The sequence below is a fragment of the Lissotriton vulgaris genome, chromosome 1_1 (genome assembly GCF_964263255.1).
Source record: "Lissotriton vulgaris chromosome 1_1, aLisVul1.2, whole genome shotgun sequence".
Taxonomy (NCBI): Eukaryota; Metazoa; Chordata; class Amphibia; order Caudata; family Salamandridae; genus Lissotriton; species Lissotriton vulgaris.
Window position 1 is genome coordinate 1,038,351,931 of NC_141685.1, and position 22,774 is coordinate 1,038,374,704.

General features: G+C 46.4%; 1 protein-coding gene across 1 annotated transcript in view; it reads left to right on the top strand.

Moving 5' to 3' along the window:
* The window catches only part of RAD23A (RAD23 nucleotide excision repair protein A), a 143,692-nt gene that overhangs the window by 30,907 nt on the left and 90,011 nt on the right, over positions 1–22,774 (top strand). Inside the window, exons 2-6 of the mRNA XM_086962236.1 lie at positions 9,006–9,167; positions 9,327–9,508; positions 11,334–11,389; positions 13,573–13,700; positions 14,721–14,796. Of these exons, the coding sequence (XP_086818362.1) occupies positions 9,006–9,167; positions 9,327–9,508; positions 11,334–11,389; positions 13,573–13,700; positions 14,721–14,796 (604 nt within the window). The remainder of the gene's footprint in view (positions 1–9,005; positions 9,168–9,326; positions 9,509–11,333; positions 11,390–13,572; positions 13,701–14,720; positions 14,797–22,774) is intronic.

Below are 22,774 nucleotides of genomic sequence, written 5' to 3' on the forward strand. Positions count from 1 at the left end.
GTAAGTCTGTGGTGCAAAAAAGATTTTTATAGGATCAAAACAAATCAGAACATTTAAATTGGTGATGTGCAAATTTTGCATATTTTTGCTAAAACTCAATTTTCAAATATTGTTTGACCTACAGGATTTAACCGTAAAGCTGCATGTTGGTGGGAATGTGTTATGGCCATTTTAATGGAAAATGGCCTCTCTGTAAATGAGTGCATTACCACATCATGCCTTGGTAATATCTTTATGAAAAGTGAGTTTTTTAAACATGAAGCGGGAAATATTCTTCTCTGACCAGATGGCAATGCTGTTAATGAACTTAAGAGGCAAGCAAATGTTTTTTTGTCATAGTAAAAAAAGCTTTTTTGTACAGCAGAAATAGCAAACTTGCATATTTTAAGGTTCTCTCGTATGTGATGATGAAGAAAAAGGAAGCTCCATAACACAAAAAATGTGCCTAGGATCATGCAATTTAATACCAGTTCATGAGTCAACTACAAATCCAGTTACGTCAAGTAGATTATTCAAGTTGGAGTGAGACCGGAGCAGCACGTGCTGCACATGGTGAGCGTGTCTGTTGCATACAGGACACCATGACACAACACAGAAAGGAAACCGTACTGAGCAGTGCGCACAGAGTAATTGTGTGTGCTGCATGTATGTGCCTGGGGTGGCACAATACATGGAGGTGAGAGTACTGGAAAGTCTGTGTGCTGTATATGTACTCGGAGTGCAAGTATGCCTTCAATGGTACATTACATGGAAAATCCTGGGTTCCATTTTGGGAAGTCCAGGACTGCCTGGTGAAGACGTGAGAGGAGATCACAAGGAAAGGTGCTTAGACACCTCTCGAAAAGGAGATTGGGCTGATAATGTTAGCCTAAGGACTAGGGCTGGGTGCCTGGGATTAACCTTTTGATACACATATCACTATAGCTGACCTCCATGTGTGAACTCTAGTCATTCCTATGGCTTGTGTTGTGGCACTATCGGCTATGGAATCTCTCCTGTTGTGACAGACAGCCTTTAAAGAGGACTAAGATAGAGGAACGTGTACACTTCAAAAGAAGCAGAGCAGAACTCAGAATCTGAATCCCATTTGATGTCTGGAAATGGTCTATTAAGGGGAGGTTGAGAGCCTAAATGTCATCTGCCAAGCAGTAAAACAGCCTGTGTGAGGAGGGTAAGCTCTGCAAGGGGACATCACCTGTGGCATCCAAGACCAACTGCGCTGGGGTCTGGTGCACCAGTACTGGTCTGCTTGCCAAGACCAGTGTGCCCTGTGAGGAAGAGGGGAGATTTGGAAGGAGGGAGTTCCAGTAGGAAGACCTGCAGAGATGACTCCCGGTCTGAGGAGGCAGCAGTGCACTGATTGGGTTGCTGCCTGTGGGCAAAAGTGAATAGGTGACTCCGTATTCCAGATGACCGCCTCCTTCCAAATACAATGTATGCCAGAGGGGCTGCACTGTAGAAATGTCTGTGATGACAAAGCATGAGGACTTGTGTGTGCTGTAGTGGTGATCCTGTGTGCCAGGAGTGTGTACCGTGGAATTGGTGCTTGCAAAGGTGAGTTCTACACATGGCTAGCTGGTGCCACGGCTACCCTGTATGCATTATGGGCCTGCCAGTACCAAGTATCTCCAAGTTCGGGCAGTTTCCTGAGAATACTGATGCTGTGAGCTGCAGTTCGAAATTGAGCACCAAGTTCTGACAGTGCTGCAACAATTTTGACTATTTCCTAGGAGTCGAGGGGTAGTCTTGATTAAGGCGTACTGGTGAACATTCCATGGATGCAGCCACCAGTGTATGGTGAATAATCCTGACTACATTGCAAGGAAGAGGGCACAGCATGGATTTGCCAGATAAACGCTAGAGTGCTGACCTCAAAAGGATTGTGGTGTTGCTTAAGAATTTCGATTACTTCTTTGAATGACTAGAATTAGAAATAAAATACTTTTTTCAAATAAAAATAAGCATATGACTGGAAATTGATTTATTGATAGTACTGAGTGCACATCTGAACTTTGAGGTATGAGTCATGTTCACTGACCTTTTTCTACACCCCCCATGCCCCTAGGGGGCCTTTGCTTATCCACTGCTACCACAGAGACTGAAATGCAGAAGGGGTTAGTGGTCCAGTTGCTCAAGATCCATAGTAGGTGGGGTCCATGGATATCAGAAGTAAAAGGCCTCAAACCTCATGGTTGGGCCCAGTAGCACCTGCATGCCCCTTGGCCCTCTGAAAAGTTTTCTTACATGTTATGTTGCTCTCCCCCTCGTGTGTGGCTAATCCTCTTCCTAGATCATCAGTTGTTTCCTGCACCTGTCCATTTTTTAATGTTTTTGTTGCTTATAATTAATTTTTTATTCTCTTGCATCAAACTTCTCCATTGCTCCTCTTCCCCACTCATGTTTCTCCCCCATGTTTACTTTTTACCACTTTGTCCTACACTACTCCCCATACCTCTTGCATCACAATTTTTTTTTTCTTCAATATACTGGTCCAAGATTGGCATACACTATCTTAGGAATAGTAAATAAACAACAAGCATTGGCATAGCCAAAAGGTCTCTCCTTTGGGACCTTATAAGTGTTTTGTTATCCAGCACAATATCCTTGGTGCAAACACATTAACTGTTACATGGCTAAACCCTTATAAGGTCTCAAAGGCTAGACCTGTTGGCTATGCCAAGGCTTGTTTATAAATCCTATGCTCACTGAGCTTCAACCTGTTTATGCTGCTGCTCCGTAACATTAGGATTTGGTACTCAAGATGGGTACCAGCTTACTTTATACATTTAATGAAATTAGGAGTGGGAGAAGCTTGTTTTGATACAAAGTTGAGGAAGCCTTGGCACACTGCCAATTAAAAATGTTTCATCAACATTATAACCACATCTCTGTAAAACAAGACTAGATTAATTTACTTTGTAATCTACTTCAAGATAAGTGAACTAGTTCTGCCAGCAAGGCGCCATTCATTAGCAGTGGGATAATACACAGCTAGTGGGTTTGAATATTGGCAAAGTTAGTGTCTATAATTTGGCGCTGAGAAGAGGCAAAAATCACTGTGATGCTATAACAGACACCTAAATAAATGATGTCCTATCATTGTTCCTACAAAGTGCATATGCTACAAGAGGTATATTTTTCACGGGAATTCTATTGCCTACAAATGTTTTCTAAATCTTTATGCCACATTTTGCTATGGTGACTTAAATATTAGAACAATATCAAATTGCAGAAGTACTGTAAGCTACAGTCGAAAATGCTCATATTAATTTCGAAAATGCTCATATTTCGAAGAATTTGTGGTAAACACTATACTGATACATTTAAAAGATTATCAAATTAACATGACAAAAACAGGAGAGGCCACGGAAAGATACAGACTGCAGAAGGAACACATGCCACATCTGTATACGACACGTTGTAAACGCTACTAAGAAATTGGAACAATATATACAGGAGCCGGAACAGGACAGTGAGCAGCCTGCCAAAGAACAAATATCTGCGCTTGAGAATTACTGCAATGGCACCGTGACACAAAGCATATACGAGGAGTCATAATAGGCAGATTTGAAAGTGAAGACAAAGAAGTGCGCTTGGTTGACAAGGAGACAAAGGCAAATGTCATGTTTAAAACATTCTAAACTAAAGAGGGACGTGGAACTGAGAGAAACAAGGAGTGAAGAACTGCACGCTGAAGAAGAAAGCACAATTCCAATTCAAGGATTTCAACTATTGTGTACGTCAACAGAAAAGACTTACATCACAGCACTAAACTTAACAGTGCCGCTGAAAATACCGAGAACTAAAGCGGGGAGGTAGCATTACAAACCAAAGAGAAAATGTTTATCTTGGACTATGATAAAGCTTTGAAGACCATTCTCAACACACATGATTTGGTGATACTGGAAAATAACCAACTGAGAAGGGAAATGGACAAAAACAATTGAAAAACAAGCATTGGCCGTGAAAGTGATTGCGATAAAGCGCGGCGACTGAGGAAAGGTGTTAAACAAGCCGGTAATGTACGTGCGGGCGCGAACGGTAGTTGTGTGTGTGTGTGTGCGGCAAAGAGCTCAGCAACAGCGCACGCTTGTGCGCGTAATGGCAAACTGGTGGCCGGCAAAAGCCTTTTAGCAGCATTTAAACAAGCATTTACAATGCAGCGGTTTCGCCTTTGTAAAAGTTAGAGCTATTGGCATTGTAAATGACAATTTTTTTATTTATGTGTTGGTTTTGAAAACAGACAAATAAATGGCATTGCCATTTACAATGCCAATAGCTTAATCTCTCGCAAACAGTAAAAACGATTAATGACTAACCTCCTTCTTATCAAAGGACCAAAAACCCTGCCTTAAGTTGCAGTTATTAAAGAGCTTGCTGACAATTAGGAGCTCCCTAAGTGATGGTGTGTGTTTTGTGTGTGTGTGTGTGTGTGTGTGTGTACGTGTGTATTGCTGACATGCAATGCTCACATTCAATTAGGAGCTCCCTGAGTGATGGTGTGTGTGTTTTTGTAGGTGTGTGTGTGTGTGTGTGTGTGTGTGTGTGTGTGCGCGCGCACGTGAGTATGCACATGCAGTAAAACTCTTCAGCTTTGTAATCCCTTTCCCGTAGGGCACAAAAAAGAGAGCACGGACCACCAAATGCAAATCCTTCAATTTATTTTTGCTATTTCATTCCATGGTGCAGCAAGATGGGTCAGCCATTACGCGTTTCATCCCAAGCGTGGGACTTGATCACATGACTCCATCCACCTATCAAAGTTTCTTAAGTACTCGCAACACTTTTTTTTGGAGATTTTTTTCACCGCTTTTTTTTTTAGGTTTAAGACCCACACCTCTTAAAGTGACAACACCATGCAATGGGTTCCAAACTGAGTTTCATCAACCATATTTACAAACCAATGCTTTTTTTTAACCAGGGTAAATCCAAAATCGGTTAACAAAATTAAGTAAATTACAAAATTGATCAGTGGACCGTGGTATGCACATGTGCACGTGTGTGTGTGCATGATCATTGTGTGAATGAACGTTCACGAGTGTGTATGAATGTGCGCATGTGAGTGAGTGTGCATATGCATGGATCAACAAGGCATGAAAATGTATGTGCCACTCTAGTTCGTTGGTCTGCAAGGATTTTTTCATCATGCCCTCTGAGGCAAACCTGGACCAGAAACAATGTTTACTGCATGTGTGAGTGAAAGCAAGTGAATGTCAGAATGCATATGTTTGTATCTGTGGCAATGTGTTGAAAGTGGTGCGTGCATGTGTGAGGGTAGGTGTGTGAAAGAGAGAGAGTGTGCAAAAGGCCTTGAAGGGCTGGTGTCAATATGCAACAAATGTCAGCAACTCATTCTCCTGCTCATCTATGCAATCATAAACCAAAATGTACGTGTGTGTTCGTGCATGTGCACTCGTGTAAGTGTGAGTCTGTGCGCATTTGTGGAAGAATGCACAAGTGTATTAGAGTTTGAATGTGTGAATAATGCGTACACCACTCTAGCTAGGTGGTCTGGCATATTCGGCCTCCCATTAACATATTCACTGAAGCAAACATAAACTAAACCAAATCTTGTGTGTGAGCTGTAGGCGCTCAAATAACAAGCGCTATGGGTGGGGGGGAGAAGGGAGTGCTAAGACACCACACCACACCCCAAGAGAGGTGCAGGAGGCGCCTCCCACCCCTTTTAACATACTTCGTTGGCAGGTTTGTGCAAGTATATTCAATTACCGGGTCGTAGGTAGAAGAGGTCGTTCCGATAGCACTGTATGCACCCGAATATTCGATTAATGGTAATGAACGTCATACAGGGTAGTGCCCCACGAATCTAAAATGACGATTGTTATGAGGCATAACACGAGGATTACCGACACAAAATCTGCACGCACCTGCATTTTCACCGCAGCTAATTTCAGAATTTGTTCTACAGAAATGAACCCGGGAAGAATGCGGGGTATCACTTGCCAAACAACTCGTAGCTGTGAAATGTGCGTTAAGACGTGTTACTGCACAGACTGGATTTAATAGGAGCGACTGTAATGGGAACCCCTACACACTAGTCTGCACGAGAGTACTGCCACCCTCTGAAGCTGGCACAACCAGCCGTGCACCAACCAGCGTTCGCGCTAATAGCACTATTGCACCAAAGAGGTCTGATCCGTCGGATATTCCGGTGGTGGTGGTGGTGGCAGGTCGTCGTCCTTTCCCCAATCCGTTTTACTTATCGAAAAAGCGGCTTTACAAAGTTTTTAAGATGGACAAACGGGTTAGAGGCTATGAAAGGAGTTGGCATTTTAACGATTTTCAAAGGGAGCCCGCCCGGCTCCACCACACAGTTGCCAGTTAATTGGTGCCAATGCACGTGTATACCACGTTGCCAAGTTCTGTCTCTTGGGGAGTCAAATGCCCTCCAACCCCCTGAGATGTTTGCTGGATCTGTCTCCCTGCAAATATGATTCACGCCCAGTGACTCCGGCAGGTTCGCCTTCGCGTCAAATGCGCAACCTCGCAAAATAGTTACAGGTCATCGATTTACATGGACCAGCCCAACACCCGGTACCAGCCTGCCAAACCCCTAAAGAGGGCACGCCTCGACTCTACTTAAACAACACTATGTAAGCTAATAATCTATTGCATGTTTTTATAACGACTATCCTTAAACAGCTATTCCGACGCTTCACGCACGGTAACCTGCGGGTCAGGAGGCCAGATTGTAGAAAAAACACGTATTGACTGAGAGGTGTTCATCTGGTAATGAGGGAGGGGCACTGCCCTCAAGACAGTTGGATATTTTGGAAAGGGAGGGTCTGATCACCTCTGTACCCCTTCACAGCCAACAAGGAGAAACAAACACTGATTAAAACACACTGATCACTCCAAACATCTGGGGCAGCGGGGTGGATGTGCTTGCTTAACACATCTGGGGCAGCTGGGTGGGAGGGCACGTCACAGCCAAGCAGTGTCCTCGGTGAACTCACTGACTATTCCCAGAACTGCACAACCAACTTCTTGACCTTTAACCCTTGCCCTCCCCACAGCCATCGCGCACTCACCGTAGAGGTTCAGCTGGCCGGATCCCCCACATATCCAGGCATGAAGGAAGTTTATTCCTCGCTCGCAAAGCGGGCACCTCCGCGCTGCCCGGGCAGCTCCTGCTACCCCGATCATTCTGCTCTGAAACACGAGCACGCCGCATCCATTTTGCCCGCACAAAGCCAAAGAGAAGTGGTGACCCCGGGATCATGCGGTCTGCGCCCCCAGGGGTCGGGTCAGGGGGATCCCGCCTCCGTTGCGCCCCTCCCCGGTGCCATGTGCTCGTGTAAAGCAGCCCTCCTCAGCTGGAGCTGCTGTTGGCTGTGCGCGCCGGGACCTCCGGTCCCATCCGCGGTTCGCCGGCTTCAAGGAGCGCTCTGCAGTCCCGGGGCTGAAGGCACATCCTGTGCGCGGCGCGGAGCAGTCAGTGTGTCGAGCCCGGGAGGCAGCAGAGCTCGGGTGGGCAGGGAGGAGGAGGGCGAGGAGGGGCAGGACGTGACCTCACCGCAGCGGCTCTGCAGTTCTCTCTCTCCTCCTAAACACAGACTACTTCCAGAATGTGGGAGTCACGAGAGAGACGCGGGAGGAAGGCAGGGGGAGCCCCGCGCCACAATATCCTTCCGGGGTCCCGCACTGCAAACTTTCAGCTACAGATACGAGAGGAATCCTGCATGAACCCTGCTCGTAAAAATAGACAGAATACTTCACTTTTACCCTGAAGTATGCAGACGCTGATGATCTAAGATAAAGCGCCTACACAGGAGGCGTTGTCTTCAAGAATGGCAGGCAATGTGGTACTAGGAAGATTAAGAGTGTCCACTAATCACACTGCATAGTTACTTAAATACGCCTTCTAGAGTCAGGTATAAGTTAGGAACAATGAAGGTTTATTAAAAGTAAAAGCTCGTTGCAGAAGGCATCGGGATGAGCATAAAGCTCAGTTAAATAAAAAATGTCAATAGCCATCTGAAATGCAGAATGAGGTGAGTTAAGGCCTCAAACATATGTCTGCTCCCTAAGACCTGGACTTCCGGCGGCGGTCGGCCGCGGAATGACCAAAAGAAACATGGATGAACAAAAAAATAAACCCCGCCCACTGACGTCCTAAAGGGGGCTTGATGAGAAAAAATCTCAGGAACGCCCACGAGTCGCCTCGCAGAATGACGGACGCCTCTGTTTTCCAATGGCTAGCCTCCATTTATGGAGCTAGCCAATGGTAACCGACGGGACAAAGCCCACATACTGCAAAACAAAAGATTTCGCCTGCGCGAAACGCTGCTTGTGCAGCTTTCGACAGGCGAAACCTAAAAACCCGCTTACTAAATGTCTCGCCAGATCAGCGCATGCGCTGGCTCTAGCGAGACCTAAAAAGGGGGCCACATCCTACTCAGAGCATGAGTACATCATTGCACTGGGATGCTGCAGCAGCATAAAGTATGCTCATGTATGCATGGTAGCATTATAGGGATTTATTTTTCTTTCGTTGCCAATACTGAGCAGAATTTTTGAAAAACATTAGCAAAACCAGCAGGTCAGCATTTGGCAACCAAAAGGTGAGATCGGTTGGCTTTGCAAGTGCTGTTTTCTATTAGTTCTTCATACCAACATTTACTGTATTTCTAATTGCCCCCATTCATGATAGGCAAGTGAACTAAAGATAAAGGAGAAAGTGCAGGTTTGATCAAAAACTGACATACTGGGTAAACTAAGATTGCATCTCTAACCTTCTGAATTAAAAGTTGAAAAGTTTGTCCCTTTGAACCTCATTTGTGTATCTCACAGAAATTAAATTTCAATCTGCACCAGTCAATTTACTGATGAATTTCCCATTTGAAGTGTAGAGGGTACCAGATTGCCATTCTTTGCAGGGAAAAGAATGGATCTTGCAATGCAGCAAAATGGAGTGTGCCTTGCATCGCAACAGGAAGGAGCTTGTCTAGAATCACAGCCCTTGACAGTCTTGTCTCTTCTAGGTCAAGGTCTTGAAGGAGAAGATTGAAGCAGAGAAAGGCCGAGATGCATTTCCTGTTGCTGGACAGAAGCTGATATATGCTGGGAAGATACTTAATGATGATGTTCCCATCAAGGACTACAAGATCGACGAGAAGAACTTTGTGGTAGTCATGGTGACAAAGGTAGCTTGCCAACCTCCATCATCACCTTCACACCTGTGAAAGGCGTTTCACTGGCATTTAGATTAACCCTCCCCTCTAAACAACTGTGGTCAGTGATTTGGAACAAGGGTGCCTTTTCATGTTTCTCTTACTAAAGCTTTCTCTCCTCTCTACTGTCAGTGTGTAGATCCCACCCCTGCACCCCAAGACTCCTCTGCTCCTGCTGTTCAGCCTACGAGGACGCCAGCAGCAGCCACTGCTGTACCAGCTTCGCCTGCAGGAGCAGTGGCGGCTGCAGCTGAGGAAAAGGCCAAGCCTGTTGAGGAACCACCAGCTGTACCTCCTGCATCTACTGTGACCTGGTAAGCACTGTTGTGAATGAGTGAGCCAGGTGTTTGACTTAACAGCTACATGCACAGCTCGTGGTTGAAACTAAACCAGAGAGTGAGTCATCGGTGACTTTTCTTTAAGTTGACAGCAGTTTTCAGCCTAGTAGAAATTAGTGTGTCACTTAAATGCAGAAGATGCATTCACAGCCAGATACACTAGGCTATACTAGGCTCGGGCATGAGGGGAGCAGCCGGACACTGACTGACTAGGTTCATTACAACCTTTCTATCCTTAGTTTAATAAGATAGCTGTGACAAGCGTGCTGGGGTGGAAATATTCTGCATTTGTGAGACTGCTTGAACTTAACCCAGTATCAGTGACTGCCAAAGCGGTATGGCCCAGAATTCGTCTGTCTTTCAAGTGTAAACTCTGGCAATGTGAAGCACCGTTTGTAGGTCACTTTGTGAATGTGGTTGCTTATTTTTGTGGTCTGTCCCTTGAGAATAGCAGTATGAACAGGTATTAGGACTAGTAGATGTAGTTAGAGCGTGCATGGAAAATGAGTGTTGTAGTTGTATACACTGGCAGAAGAGCAGATTTGGAAAGAGCTGCAAACTCCGGCAAGAGTAATTGAGCTGGGGGTAATTTCAGACTATTCAGTAGGAGCTGCTGGTACCAGCATTGGAGGAAGGTAGCACAGTGGGCCGCATGCTCCATCAGGAAAAGCAAGGAAGAGGCACACAATCCCGTGTTGGTAGTGGGAATTTGGCAGGGCAGATCTGTTGGGGCAATAACCTAAGAGACTGTTACTCTTACGTAACATTTATTTAACATGCTGCTACCATTTATGGTGAGGTTAAACGTTCATCAGTAAGAGGGTCTATTTTGACTCTTAACTATGCTGAGTATGTTGTTGTTACTAAGCAACAACCATATACCGTCTGCCAGGGAATCGCTGGCCCTGTACACCTTGGCAGTGGTGATTAATCATGTTGGTGAAAGATGGTATCTTCTGAAAGTTAAAAATGGCTTTTGCTGACGGTATCCATGTGGGACCTTTTCCTATGGCATAAAGTAACTTTCTGCTTGAAAAACAATCAACTAAGTCCTATTTTGGAACAAACCTAAGGTGTATCTTGCCAATTCTAGCACAGAATGGGACAGAAAATGATCCCAAAAACACGAACATTGTCAATACATGGAATTTTATGCCAATACAGTCTTTTGCCAGCTCATATGTGAGCAGGACTGCCAGCTTCCTCACCTTTTTAATGGATCCTGTGGGCTGGTGCCTGCGCAGTAACCTAGACTTCTCACTCATGAGGAAAAAGTCCATAGGTGGACCTAGTTTAATCTGATGGTTGTGCGTGTTCCTTAGTGGCAGAGACCCACCAAAGCACCCTTTATGGTTCTTGTATATCTGCCTTGTGAGGCAAGTCTTTCATCAGATTCCTTAGCAGGTGAGGGGTTTCCACAGTTTCTGCTTTTCACCCATGGCTGCAACGTTCTAGAGTGTATATATAGAGTCTGATCAGGCCCTATGATCACCCGATTGGTGCTACTCATCTTCCCGTTTGGAATGGATTGTGTCCTTCATTCTTAATTTCTACTGAGGGGGGGTTCTGCGGTTTGGCCTATGAAACTCACTTGGTGTAGGGAGAGTCCAGAACACTGGGCCCTGCAGGTGCCTGTATACGCAGACCTGCAAATTCCATACCCTTCACGCAGTCTAGCTTCATCCTTTGTTTTGAAACCTTCAGAATAAAAGGGTTACTGTTGTGATTAAAGCGATTACGAGGTTGCTAAAACAGACCTGTGAATACTATTTCTCTCTTTTTTTTTTTTTTGATTTTGCAGCTCTGTTCCCTCTTCAGGTAGTGGGGTACGGCAGGAGGATGCGGCATCTGCGCTGGGTAGGTCAAACACCCACACCACCCCAAACCTTTTTACTCTTACTCCTGTGCAGTACAGTGGGCTATGGCAATGTTGGTTTTTATAACATGTATTCCTATAAATGTGTATTCCTAATTAAACTTGATGAGAATGTTTCGCTGTTGTGAAACTTCATGATGGAGAAAAGTGAAAATATGCCTTATTTACGGAGGAATAGAAGAATGTGCGCATTGTATCTAAATGAAGAAACACGATTAAGAAATTAACCCCCTTTTCTTCTGGCAATACTTGCAAAAAAGTGGCTGCTTTTAATTTTCTAGTTAGAATAGCTACATAAAGAAATTGAGAAGGCCCCCGGCCACCTCTCGCTTAAATAATAGCCATATATTTCTGCTGGAAGCTTTAATGACAAATTTGAATAGAAGCAAAATCAAGTGTAGCTCAGGGGTGACAGTATCCCTCGAGGTAGCCTCCAAAAACTGTAGTTAATGACAAAGGCAGTGTTTTATTAAAATGCTTGTAACTAACCCTAATTTTTCTCGATCAGAATCACAGCCTAATAATTAACCTTAACTTGCTTGCACAAAAAGTGGGTAAAATAATTTGGAAAGGTATTTTGCTGATGCCAAAGTAATCATTTAGATACGTTTTTTTCTTAAAAATCCCGCCACACTTGTTTTTCAAAGTTAGCGTTCACTGTGATGGCAGGTGATTAAAAAAAAAAATAATAACTTTTGCCCAAAAGGCACCTTTGAAAATTTCCTCTTTTAATGGGCTAAAAGTAATGCAGCACAATGTAAATTTAGCCAAGTCGCTTTGACGGTTTACATCATTTATATTTTTGTTGTTTGGTTTTGGTGTTTACCTGTTTCTATACGTTTAGAATTCCATCCTGATCTTTTTAAGATTTTGTCAACAACATATCCTATAAATTGTCCATCGAAGATTTCAGGCCACGTATGTTCTTTGCCCAAAAAAGTTAGGAAGTTTTCAGAGGCATTGCAGCAATGAGTGTTGGTCACCCAGTGGCTGTAAATCCAAAAAAAATCAAGAAGAATGCAATTCTTTATCTGAGTAAATAAATGAGTACTTGCTTTTTATGATCAAATTTCAAGCATGATGTTTCCTAACACTTTTTAACTATTGAAGTAGTTGTTTTTTGGGGGAGATTGTTGAGAGTTCAATTTAACAAACATAATCCATGAGGACTTAATAAGAGCATTAGTTTAGCAATGAAAACTGCAGCGCAAGAGGTGTTTTGTCATTGGCATGCCTCTTCTTTCTTGTCCTGCTGAAGGTTGCGTGGCTGCACTGTCCTGCTGGGGTCTAACGTAATTGTCCTAATTTGGTTTGGCACGATTTGCCCCAAAACCCTGAAGCCCCTCCTCCACAAATAAGAGCTACATCCTAGAAGCAGCTTTGGCAAACATGTTTTCTCTATAATTATGTATCTGAAAAGTGAGGTGAATTCTCTGGAGCAGAGCACAGACTAATCTCTATGTAGACCTCTTACAGACTGAGGTGCTTCGCTATACGTCCTACAACGGTGAAGCACGTGCTGTTCGTGGTAATGGCAGGATTTGGTGGGGCCTCATTCATAGAGCTCATGCTACTGCCTTTACTGCTGGTTGTTGGCTCTGTAGGTTGTTTGAGCCCACACAGCTTTTCTGGTGCTTCATTAGTTGTGAGATGTGGATGGCGCCCCCTCGAATATGAATTATCTTTACATCTCAGTGCTTTATACTTGGAATTGGTGTTTTTTCCCTACAAAGCGATGTCTGGGAATCCTGACAGTTTTTCCTAAATCCAATTGTTTTCTGAAATATTTTCATAGCAAAGTCCAATTGGGAAGGAATATGGATCTCTGTTGTTCGTTATGTAGATATAAATCCTTGTATGATGAGGGTTTGTTGACTAAAGTGCACAACAAATTTAACCTTGCTCTAGAACAGATATGTCCTGAATACCTTCCGAATTACCCCAGAGGTTTCAAAGGTGGTATAATAACTGGCCAGGTTTGTTCTAAGTCACGTGTGACTCCGGCTGTACCCCAGACAGTAGCTGCTTCAGACATTTGTAAGATGAGGCACATGGTAATTTCTCCTTCATGACAAGACTGACCTTGTGCTGGCACAATCTGGCAACACGCACAAAGAGCATTACAGACTTGGGCGCTGCCATTGATGTCCATTTTGCCTTCCAGTCACTGGGTCGGAGTATGAAACTATGCTGAACGAGATCATGTCGATGGGCTATGAGCGGGAGAAGGTGGTGGCAGCCCTGCGGGCAAGCTTCAACAACCCCCACCGTGCTGTGGAGTACCTGCTTACAGTAAGGAAGCTTCGCATTTCCTCCAGTCACCTTGGCTTATGTGTACTGTTCATGGAAGAAACACAATGCATTTAATTAAAAATATTCAGTTACTTGTTTTATCATTGCCTCCTAATTATAAATTGCTTTATGCACTGTAGCAGTACTGTTGTAAACAGTTTTTAAAATTTTGTTATTACTTTATTATCATTATTTTTAAACCAGTGCTTGAGACAGTTGATAAAGCAAAATAAAATGTACTTCTGGTTTCCCTAAAAGGCTTTGTACGTTGGCAGAAAGTATTGTACACTAATCAGACATGTTTATTTTTAAAGTAGATTATTATTGTGCAGTCAAATCTTGCATCAAGGAGTGGTTCAATCCACCATCTGAATGTAGTGTATAAAAGGTTTTCTGTTTACCTAGGCTTCCCAGGTACTCAAGGTGTTTTTTTGTACGCTATAGGGCCAGGACACCCTTTGAAGTATCATTGTGCTCTTCAAAAGCGCCCAATCCATCAATGTGGGTGATGTTGTATTGCCTTTTTGGAGGGGGCAAGGGATGTCAACTTATGAACTTGTTGTGTGCCACCTTCTGCAGGTTATACAATTTTTCTGCAAGTCTTGTCATGTTCAAGTTATTCCCACAGTGCTTCTCAAGGGAGGCGCTGGGAAAGAGTTTGGTTGTACTTTCTGCTTTGAAACACAGGCACAAGCAAATCATTTAAAATGTAGGTGGTAGCTAGTCCTTTTGTATTACTGTAAGCGGTTAAAAGGATTGGTGTGAAATTCATGTAGTACCTTTACATCAATCATTTGCACATTTTGATTAGGACACCATAATGAATTCTTTGCACTCTTTAAAGTTCTATGAGCTTGATTAAATGAATAGAAATAGTTTATTTATGTTCCTACGTTCAATATCTGACCTGTTTTTCTTTTTCTTTATTTTGTAGTATAGATTAAATGTTGAAATTTTGGAAACTAAACCGTTTCTGCTGTAGAAGTTTATATCGTTTTGGTACTTTGTTTTACTTTGTAGGGTATTCCTGGAAGCCCAGAGCCGGAGAGTGCCCTTCCAGAGGAGACTCAGCCGGCTGTACCACCAGCTTCAGAAGGTGAGTCAACTATATGTAGCAGAGGGAAACGCTAAAGCCAGTCCTGACAAGGAGCTCTGGCTCCAGGGTGTAGAAGGATGGAGGAGATTTGCTATACCATGTGGAGGCATTCATGATGCCGCTAGGGCTCGACAAGCAGGGTGCCAGGAGGGGCACCATCTTTACAATAGGGTGACTTCTGCATGTACAGCTCTACTGTGTGACCAACAAAGCTATTGTTTGCCAATAGGTGCTTGGTGCATTGCAAAGGCAAAATTGTGGCCTCGCCCTATTAACAGGGGTGAATGTTTCTCACCCTAATGTCCTTGGGAAGGGACCATAGAACTGGGTGAGAGGCCAGTAGAACTCTTTAGGTTCAGGTGTCTGGGTATTGACTGATTACCTCCTCCAAACACTGCTAACTCGCATGCTTGCAATGTTAGCTACGGGGACATCAAGAGGACAGGCCAATAATCTGCCAATTATACCCCACTCCCGGTAGGCCTCTAATGAGAGGGTTATACATGATCCAGGAGCGACACTAGCCCCAGGACCAGCTATACATTGCCCAGAAAAGTCTGCCTTAAAGGGCCCAAACCATCATGCCCGTTAGTCAGGCGGCAAGTATTTGCTCGTCAAAAACGATCACACCTAACCTGCCACCAGAAGCTTAGCCAACTGAACGAGGTTATGCATTGGTTAGATTCTAACTCGGAGTTGGGGGTGTTGGAGGCTGGATTAATATGGCTCAAAGAGTTGATTGGATAGGCAAAAAAGCCAAATCTCTCGACGGAGACTGTTATAATTAAGGCTTCCTGTTTTTCGTTTATGGATTTTTACAGATAAATACAGACACAAAAATGTTTGTTCGAGGCATATGAGCTGTAGATCATATGCTTTAGCTTAGATCGCCATCTAGTGTTGGGTCCGGATGTTTACACTTTAATTTTAACAAAGAAGTCTTTGTAGTCACGAGGTAGGTGACTCCTCCCTTCAGTGATTGTGCGCATGGGCATCTCCTCCATCCTTGGATTGTTTTTTCCCGCCATCAGGGTTGGATGTGTTTTGCGACGCTACGGTTCGGTATCATTTTCAAACTTCGACGTGCAATCCTCTACACTCGACGATATTGTCTTTGATCGCGGTGCCCCATTCGATGTGCATCATCCCAACTGAGAAAACCTCTGATCGGGAAACCTGAGGCGGGACGTTAGGCCTACCCGTGCCGACCACGCTAGCAGCCAATGGAACAGACTTCATTTAAACTATGTCCGGGGTGTCGAGCTGAGTTTCCACGCATCGATTTGCATGAGGTCTTCAACCTATGCTTATGCCCGCAACACAACGAAAAGGACTGTGATGCATGTCTATTTGTTCCAGTTGAAGAAAACAATTTGTGGTTGTCTGGCTCGACGCCACGAGATGCAACACCCCCGCGGCTCCATACCTGACATCTTCGGAGAAGAGCCAGATATCCAAAATCCAGTCAAAGGAGATGAGGAAGAACAGGTCTCCGTGTCCGAATCAGACTCTGACATGGAGGAAGAAGAGCACATCACTCTGGGTCATCGTACCGTGAGTACTGATCCCCCCTGTGCCCAGTCAAAATAAAACAAAGGCTCCAGTACCACCTTTGCCGCCGGGCTCAGATCGGCACTGTCAGTTTCCGATGCCCCGCCCTTTAGCCCGGCTAAGAGACATAAAGAAAAGCCTTCCGGCTCGAGCTGGCCCCATTATTCCGCCGAAGCAACACCCTCAGCACCGAAACATAAGTCCAAGTCACTACACCACCGGGACCGAAGACTAAACCTTTGACACCGAAAACTTAGGAACATAAAGTCTCCAAACCTAAAAGTTAAGAATCAAAATCCCATGCACCTACAGGTTCGGAGCGGAAATCTTCTGCATCAAAAGGCTCGGAACTGAAACCCTCCGCACCAAAAGGTTGGGAGCCCAAACCCACCAAACACAAAGACTCGCAGCCTAAAACTACAACACCAAAGGCGCTGGAGCCGAAACTCTCGGCACCGAAAACAGCAAAGAAAAGTACACTCCACCAAAAGAGCCTCGGTCCGATGAGCTATCTTTTGACCCAAAACAAAAAAGACTTGTTATTAACCCTAAAACAGGGCATATTCAGGCCACTCTTCCTAAAAAAACGGAAGCTGGACCTTACAGAGCACCCTTCTATACCTCCTTAAGAGAAAGGACTTTGGTACTAACCCTTCTGCACCTTGCATTCCACCTCCCTCTCCTCCTATTAATCTGAATTTGATTATTTCACCATCAAATTCACCACCACCTCCACTTTCACCTAGCATTCAGGATGAGGTTTATGGGGGTGGGAATGGGGTTACAGATAAGGAGCAGGACATACCACCAGATCAGGACAGACCACAAGATACTGATCCTTGGGGAAATTATGATAAGGAACCAGATACAGATAATGACCCTGACCTGTATCCTTCTAGACCCTCCCCACTTGATGATAACATTGGATACCCTCAACTCATTAACAGAGCTGCACAATATCACAGGGTGGAGCTCCATAAAGAGCCTTTGGAAGAGGATTTCCTCTTTGAGACACTCACCTATTCTCCAAGATCTACTCACACTTTACCTATACTAAGCGGCATGTTAAAGCACAAGGATGAGGTCTTTAAAGACCCGGTTAGAGCTAGAATACTCACACCCAGAGTAGACAAAAAATACAAACCCACTCCTACTGACCCTGCTTATATTAAACGTTGCCTTTGGACTCTTCTAGTCTCGAACGCTCGAAAGAGAGGGAACTCTCAAACCACAGATGAGTACCCCCTCCTGACAAGGACTCCAAACTCATTGATGCCTCAGGTAAGAGAGTAGCTACACAGGCTGCAAATAATGGGCGTATTGCAAACGCTCCGGCTCTGCTAGCACACTATGATAGGGCTCATTATGATGAGTTAGAACAACCATGCAACACTTTCCCGATCAGTACAAAGCAAAAGCTAATGACCGTATCCAGGAAGGCAAGCTTATCAGTAACACTTCCATTAAATGTGCATTCGATGCAGCAGACACAGTAGCTTGTGCAGTAAATACTAGCATTCTACTGTGCAGATACGCTTGGATTAGGGTTTCCGTATTTAAACGGGCGGTACAAACCTCCATACTAAACCAGACTTTTTATAAGTAACATCTTTGCGGGCCAGCTGTAGATACTCCCTTGAAAAAAATGAAAAAGAACATGGAGGTCGCAAAGTCAATGGAGGCTTTACTATTACCAACTAACAGAGGGTCCTGTCACTGCTCCTTTTACAGGGGTGGCTCAAAGACAGTGTCCACAGAAAATCCCTCCTTCTTACAAAGGGAATAATAAAACCACCTCTTCCAGAGGCTATTTTCCAGGAGGTTCTAGACGGAACAATAATCAGGGAAGAGGCAAAGACAAATCCACAAGCACTTCCTCCGCAAACAAACAGTGACTTCCCTCCGCTACCACGATCATTCCACACCTGTCTGGGGATGTCTCCCACAATTCCTGCCTGGAATTCAATCACCTCCGACAAGTGGGTACTACAAATTATCCAGTATGGTTACTGCCTGGAGCTTACAAACACTCCCCTCTCCACCCCCAACTATTCTTCCTAAACCACATACGTTACCAGAACATCTCGCTCTTTTAAAGCAAGAGGTTCTCTCTCTATTGGAAAAACATGCAATAGAACCAGTTCCATTTCATCATCCAGGGACAGGAGTATACTCCTAATTCCCAAAAAGGATGACTCTCACAGGCCTTTATTAGACCTCAGACAGCTAAACCTCTACATTCAATCAGACCACTTCCACTTGGTCACACCAACAGGTGGTTCCACTGTTTCTGCAGGGCAACTTTCTATCCACTCTTGTCTTAAAGGACGCCTACTTTCATGTTCCCATTCACCCAGCTCACAGAAAATATCTCAATTCAAAGTTCTCCCATTTAGGGTAATTACAGCATCCAGAGTCTTTACCAAGTGTCTGGCAGTAGTCGCAGCTCACTTAAGAAGGCAACACATTCACGTCTTCCCTTATTTAGACAATTGGCTAATAAAAGCCAAATAGCAACACTCAAAGAACTATTTCACGACTTGGGGTTCACTGTCAACCTCGCCAAGTCTCATCTCCAGCCATCCAACATGCAAGTGTATCCATATACAATAGATACTTGCAAAGCTCTAGCATACCCCAACCAAGACAGGATACGCAACATGCAAAATCTAATATTACAATTTCAACCTCAACACACTCTACCAGCCTGAGTGTTCATGCAATTGATAGGAATGATGGCCTCCTGCATTCTAATAGTTCCTTATGCAAGACTCCAAATGCACCCAATACAGAAATGCTTAGCACATCGGTGGAACCAGGCTCAAGGAGAGTTAACAGATCTAGTGTTACTAGACTGCCGCACCCATCGCTCTCTGCAGTGGTGGAATATACAAAACCTTTCCAAGGGACTGCTGTTCCTCGACCCGGTTCCACAGATAGTACTAACAGCAGACGCATCTCTCACTGGTTGGGGAGCGCATCTCTAAACGAGTATTGCCACAGCCAATACGTCTCACCTTTGGGACCTTATGTGTTTAGCCAGAACTTTTGCCTAAATTGTAGAGCATTGTGGCTGCCAGTATAAGCCTCAATAGGTAGTTGTTGTTTACTCCATGCAACTCCTTCATAAACACCTCCGTGACCTACGCGGCTTCAAAACAAGAACTAAGCATAAATAGCAAACGTTTTCTCAGCTTCAGCTTTGAGATACAATAGGGAGTTGCTGTTTTCTCCATGCAACTCCTTCAACAGCACTTACAATTTATTTTAAAACCGGGCCCATTATACGTTCATCCTGATCAAGTGCACTTGTAGCTAATGCAAATAAAAAAAATAAAAAAGAAACGGTGTTTCATACATGCAAACAATTTCCGGGCAGTTTTATACTGAAATATATGCAGCTTGGAATAGCCCACTAGGAACGGGGCACATTAAGCTTTTATCCTTATCAGGTGCACTTAGAATGGGGGGGGGCGTGGCTAGCCAGCCAACATGGCGGATGCGAGTCTTTAGCCGATATCCCCTGATTATCCGGCCAAAAGATCCTGAAGGGGTGCCCTTCGTGCTGAAGACGTTTGGGGCGGTGAGATACAGAGGAGAGGCGCCTTGGAAGCCCAGCAGAGTGATCATCCCACAGACTTGATCGAGGCTACGGCCCGCAGGAATCGAGAAGCTTAGAACTAGCGTAGAGGCGCCGCGCGGCAGGGGGCTGCGGCTGGTGCTCGCGACTCTACGCTTGCCTATAGCCGCTGGGCGCGAAAGTGACGACGCCTGCGGGGAGGAGACCTCCGTGAGCGGCAGACACACAGCGGGTACCTGAGACCAACTGCCAGAAGGCAATGACCCCGCAGGGGCAGTTGAAAGCGATCCGCAGTGCCTGGAGGAGGCGGCACCGAATCGTGATGAAGCGAGTTAAGGTGTGGTGCTGAAGCACAGGACAGGCCCTCTGGCTCCTCGAAGATGCACCTGGGAGGAGGCGGGTGGACCGCAGCTTCCAGGTGGGCTCCTGCCGCAGCGGGCCCTGAGACTGAAAGGCGGCGGCGGACGGGTCAGGCGAGCGCCATCTTGCAGGCAGCGATCGCAGCTGCGACTGTGACGCGTTAAGTACCTGGAGCACACAGCGAATCCTCCAGTGCCCTCTGAGACGCCTCTGGGATAAAGCCGGGTAGGAAGCGGCGAACTATGCAGTAGTGAGGGAACGGACACACCACAGGAACCCCCTGGGGATACCCTCATTCTCCAGTGAGCGTGGCATGCGGACGCTCCCCTACTGTAGTGCATTCAGGGACATAAAACTTGCCTGCTGTGGGACCTGCTGTTGAACTCCGACAACACCCGAAGGGGAAAACATCCACAGTATACAAATCTCGCCAGGCACCACACACAGTACACGATTAGGGGTGAACCCGGAGGCCTACAGGCCAAGGCCAGTGACCCGCCGGCAGCCAAGACCATCCACTGGAAGGGCTGCTCACGGATGCCAACAGCGCAGCAACTTGTAATCGGCGGGCCCCGAGACAAGGTGCATCAGGGACCGCCGCGCACGGGAAGCTTAGATCCTCCACACAGAAGGCAAGGAGCTGAGATGGAATCGCAAGCGGCGGCTTTAGTGGTAAAAAAAATGTGGTGCTTGCTGCAGTGAAGAAGATTGGTGATACCGCGGAACAGACCAAGAAGTCCCTGGAATCAAGGATCGACAGTCACCTCTGATTTCACACTCCTCCATGCATACCATCGCAAACTGGCTGAGAAGGTTGCAGTCCATGACCAAACCCTCCAGGAACTTCAGCCTGTTGCCCGGAAATACGCTGCTGCGCTACAGGATATAATGGATCGTGTGCACGCACTCGAAGACCGGGCAGAAGATGCAGAAGGGTGCTCCCTGCGCAACAGTGTGCGTGTGGTGGGCCTTCCAGAGGGGGAAGAGGGCAGAAACCCCAAACAGTATGTTGAGCGCTGGCTGCGTGACCTGCTGCCCCGGCAGGCACTGTCGCTGATGTTCGTAGTGGAAAGGGCACACCGGGTGCCGGCGCAGAAGCCCCGACCGGGTGCCAGGCCCGCCCGTTCCTCTTTAAACTCCTCAACTACAGAGACAGACAAGTGGTGCTGCATGAAACTCTGAAGTTGGGTGACCTCAAAGTGGTCGGTAGTCAAGGCATGTTCTTTCCAGACTACACCGCACTGGTTCAGCAGCGCAGAAGTAATTATACGGCAATAAAGCATCAACTCCGGGAACTGGAGCTGCTTTACTATTTGCTGTTTCCCATCAGGCTGTGAGGGGTGACCCTTGACCCGGTCACTCCACTACCGCACGGCCCCAGTGTGCCCGGATTCTGCTGCCGCTGCCTGCTTGGCCCTCCTGCTGCTGCCTCTCCTTAGGGCCCCTGCTCTCCAGGCTTGCCCTCGCTCTCCAGGCTTGCCCAGGCTCTCCTCTGCTCCGCTTTCCGGCTCTTCTCCCCCCCCCCCCCCCCCTCCCCTCTGCTCTCCGCCGCTGCTCTCCTGCGGCCCGCCCCCTCTCCTGTCTCCCGTTCCCCATTCACCGCCCCGCTCCCAGCTGCTCCCCCTCCCACTTCGCCCGTCCGCGCCTGGACCGCGCTCGGCGCCAGAACCCCTGGACCCCGCCAGAGCCAGCCAACCCGACTGAGCTACGACGCCGCCACCCTCCACGCACTCAACACCGGCCGACATCCAGCCTGCTACCAAGCCATCCTGAAACGCACCCATGGATCCTTCACCTGCCACGCCTGCTACTTCACCTGCACTCTGTCCTGCACCGCGCCAGCCAAAACAGCCGCCAACAACCACCACCTCAAGTGCATCCTGCTCAACACCCGCTCCATCCACAGGCATGCCGTCTAACTATGGGACCTCCTGGGACCCCCTGGACAAAACGGCACCAGACATCGCCGCCTTCACGGAAACCTAAATGAACGTCTCCTCAGTCCCCAACATCGCCATTGCCATCCCGGACGGCTACAGGATCATCCGGAGGGACCGTGTCAACCAGACCGGAGGAGTAATCGCCATCGCCCACAGAAACACTATCCGCATCACGACCAACACCGACAACACCCTCGCCACCGCAGAGCACCTGCACTTCCAGATTCACACCGACCCCAAGACCACCCTCAGAGGAGCCCTCATCTACAGAGCCCCGGGTCCACGCTCACACTTCAGCGAAGCCATCGCAGACTTCATCAGCCTGCTCGCCCTCGCCTCCCCCGACTACTTCCCTCCTAGGAGACCTCAACTTCCACCTGGAGAACGACCAGGACAACACCACCACCGCCCTACTAGACAACCTCGCCAACCTCGGATTCAAGCAACTGGGGTCAACACCCCCACCCATTACGCCGGCCACACGCTCGACCCTGTCTTCTCCTCCAGCAACCACACCACCGCGCTCCACTGGACCGACCACAGCTGC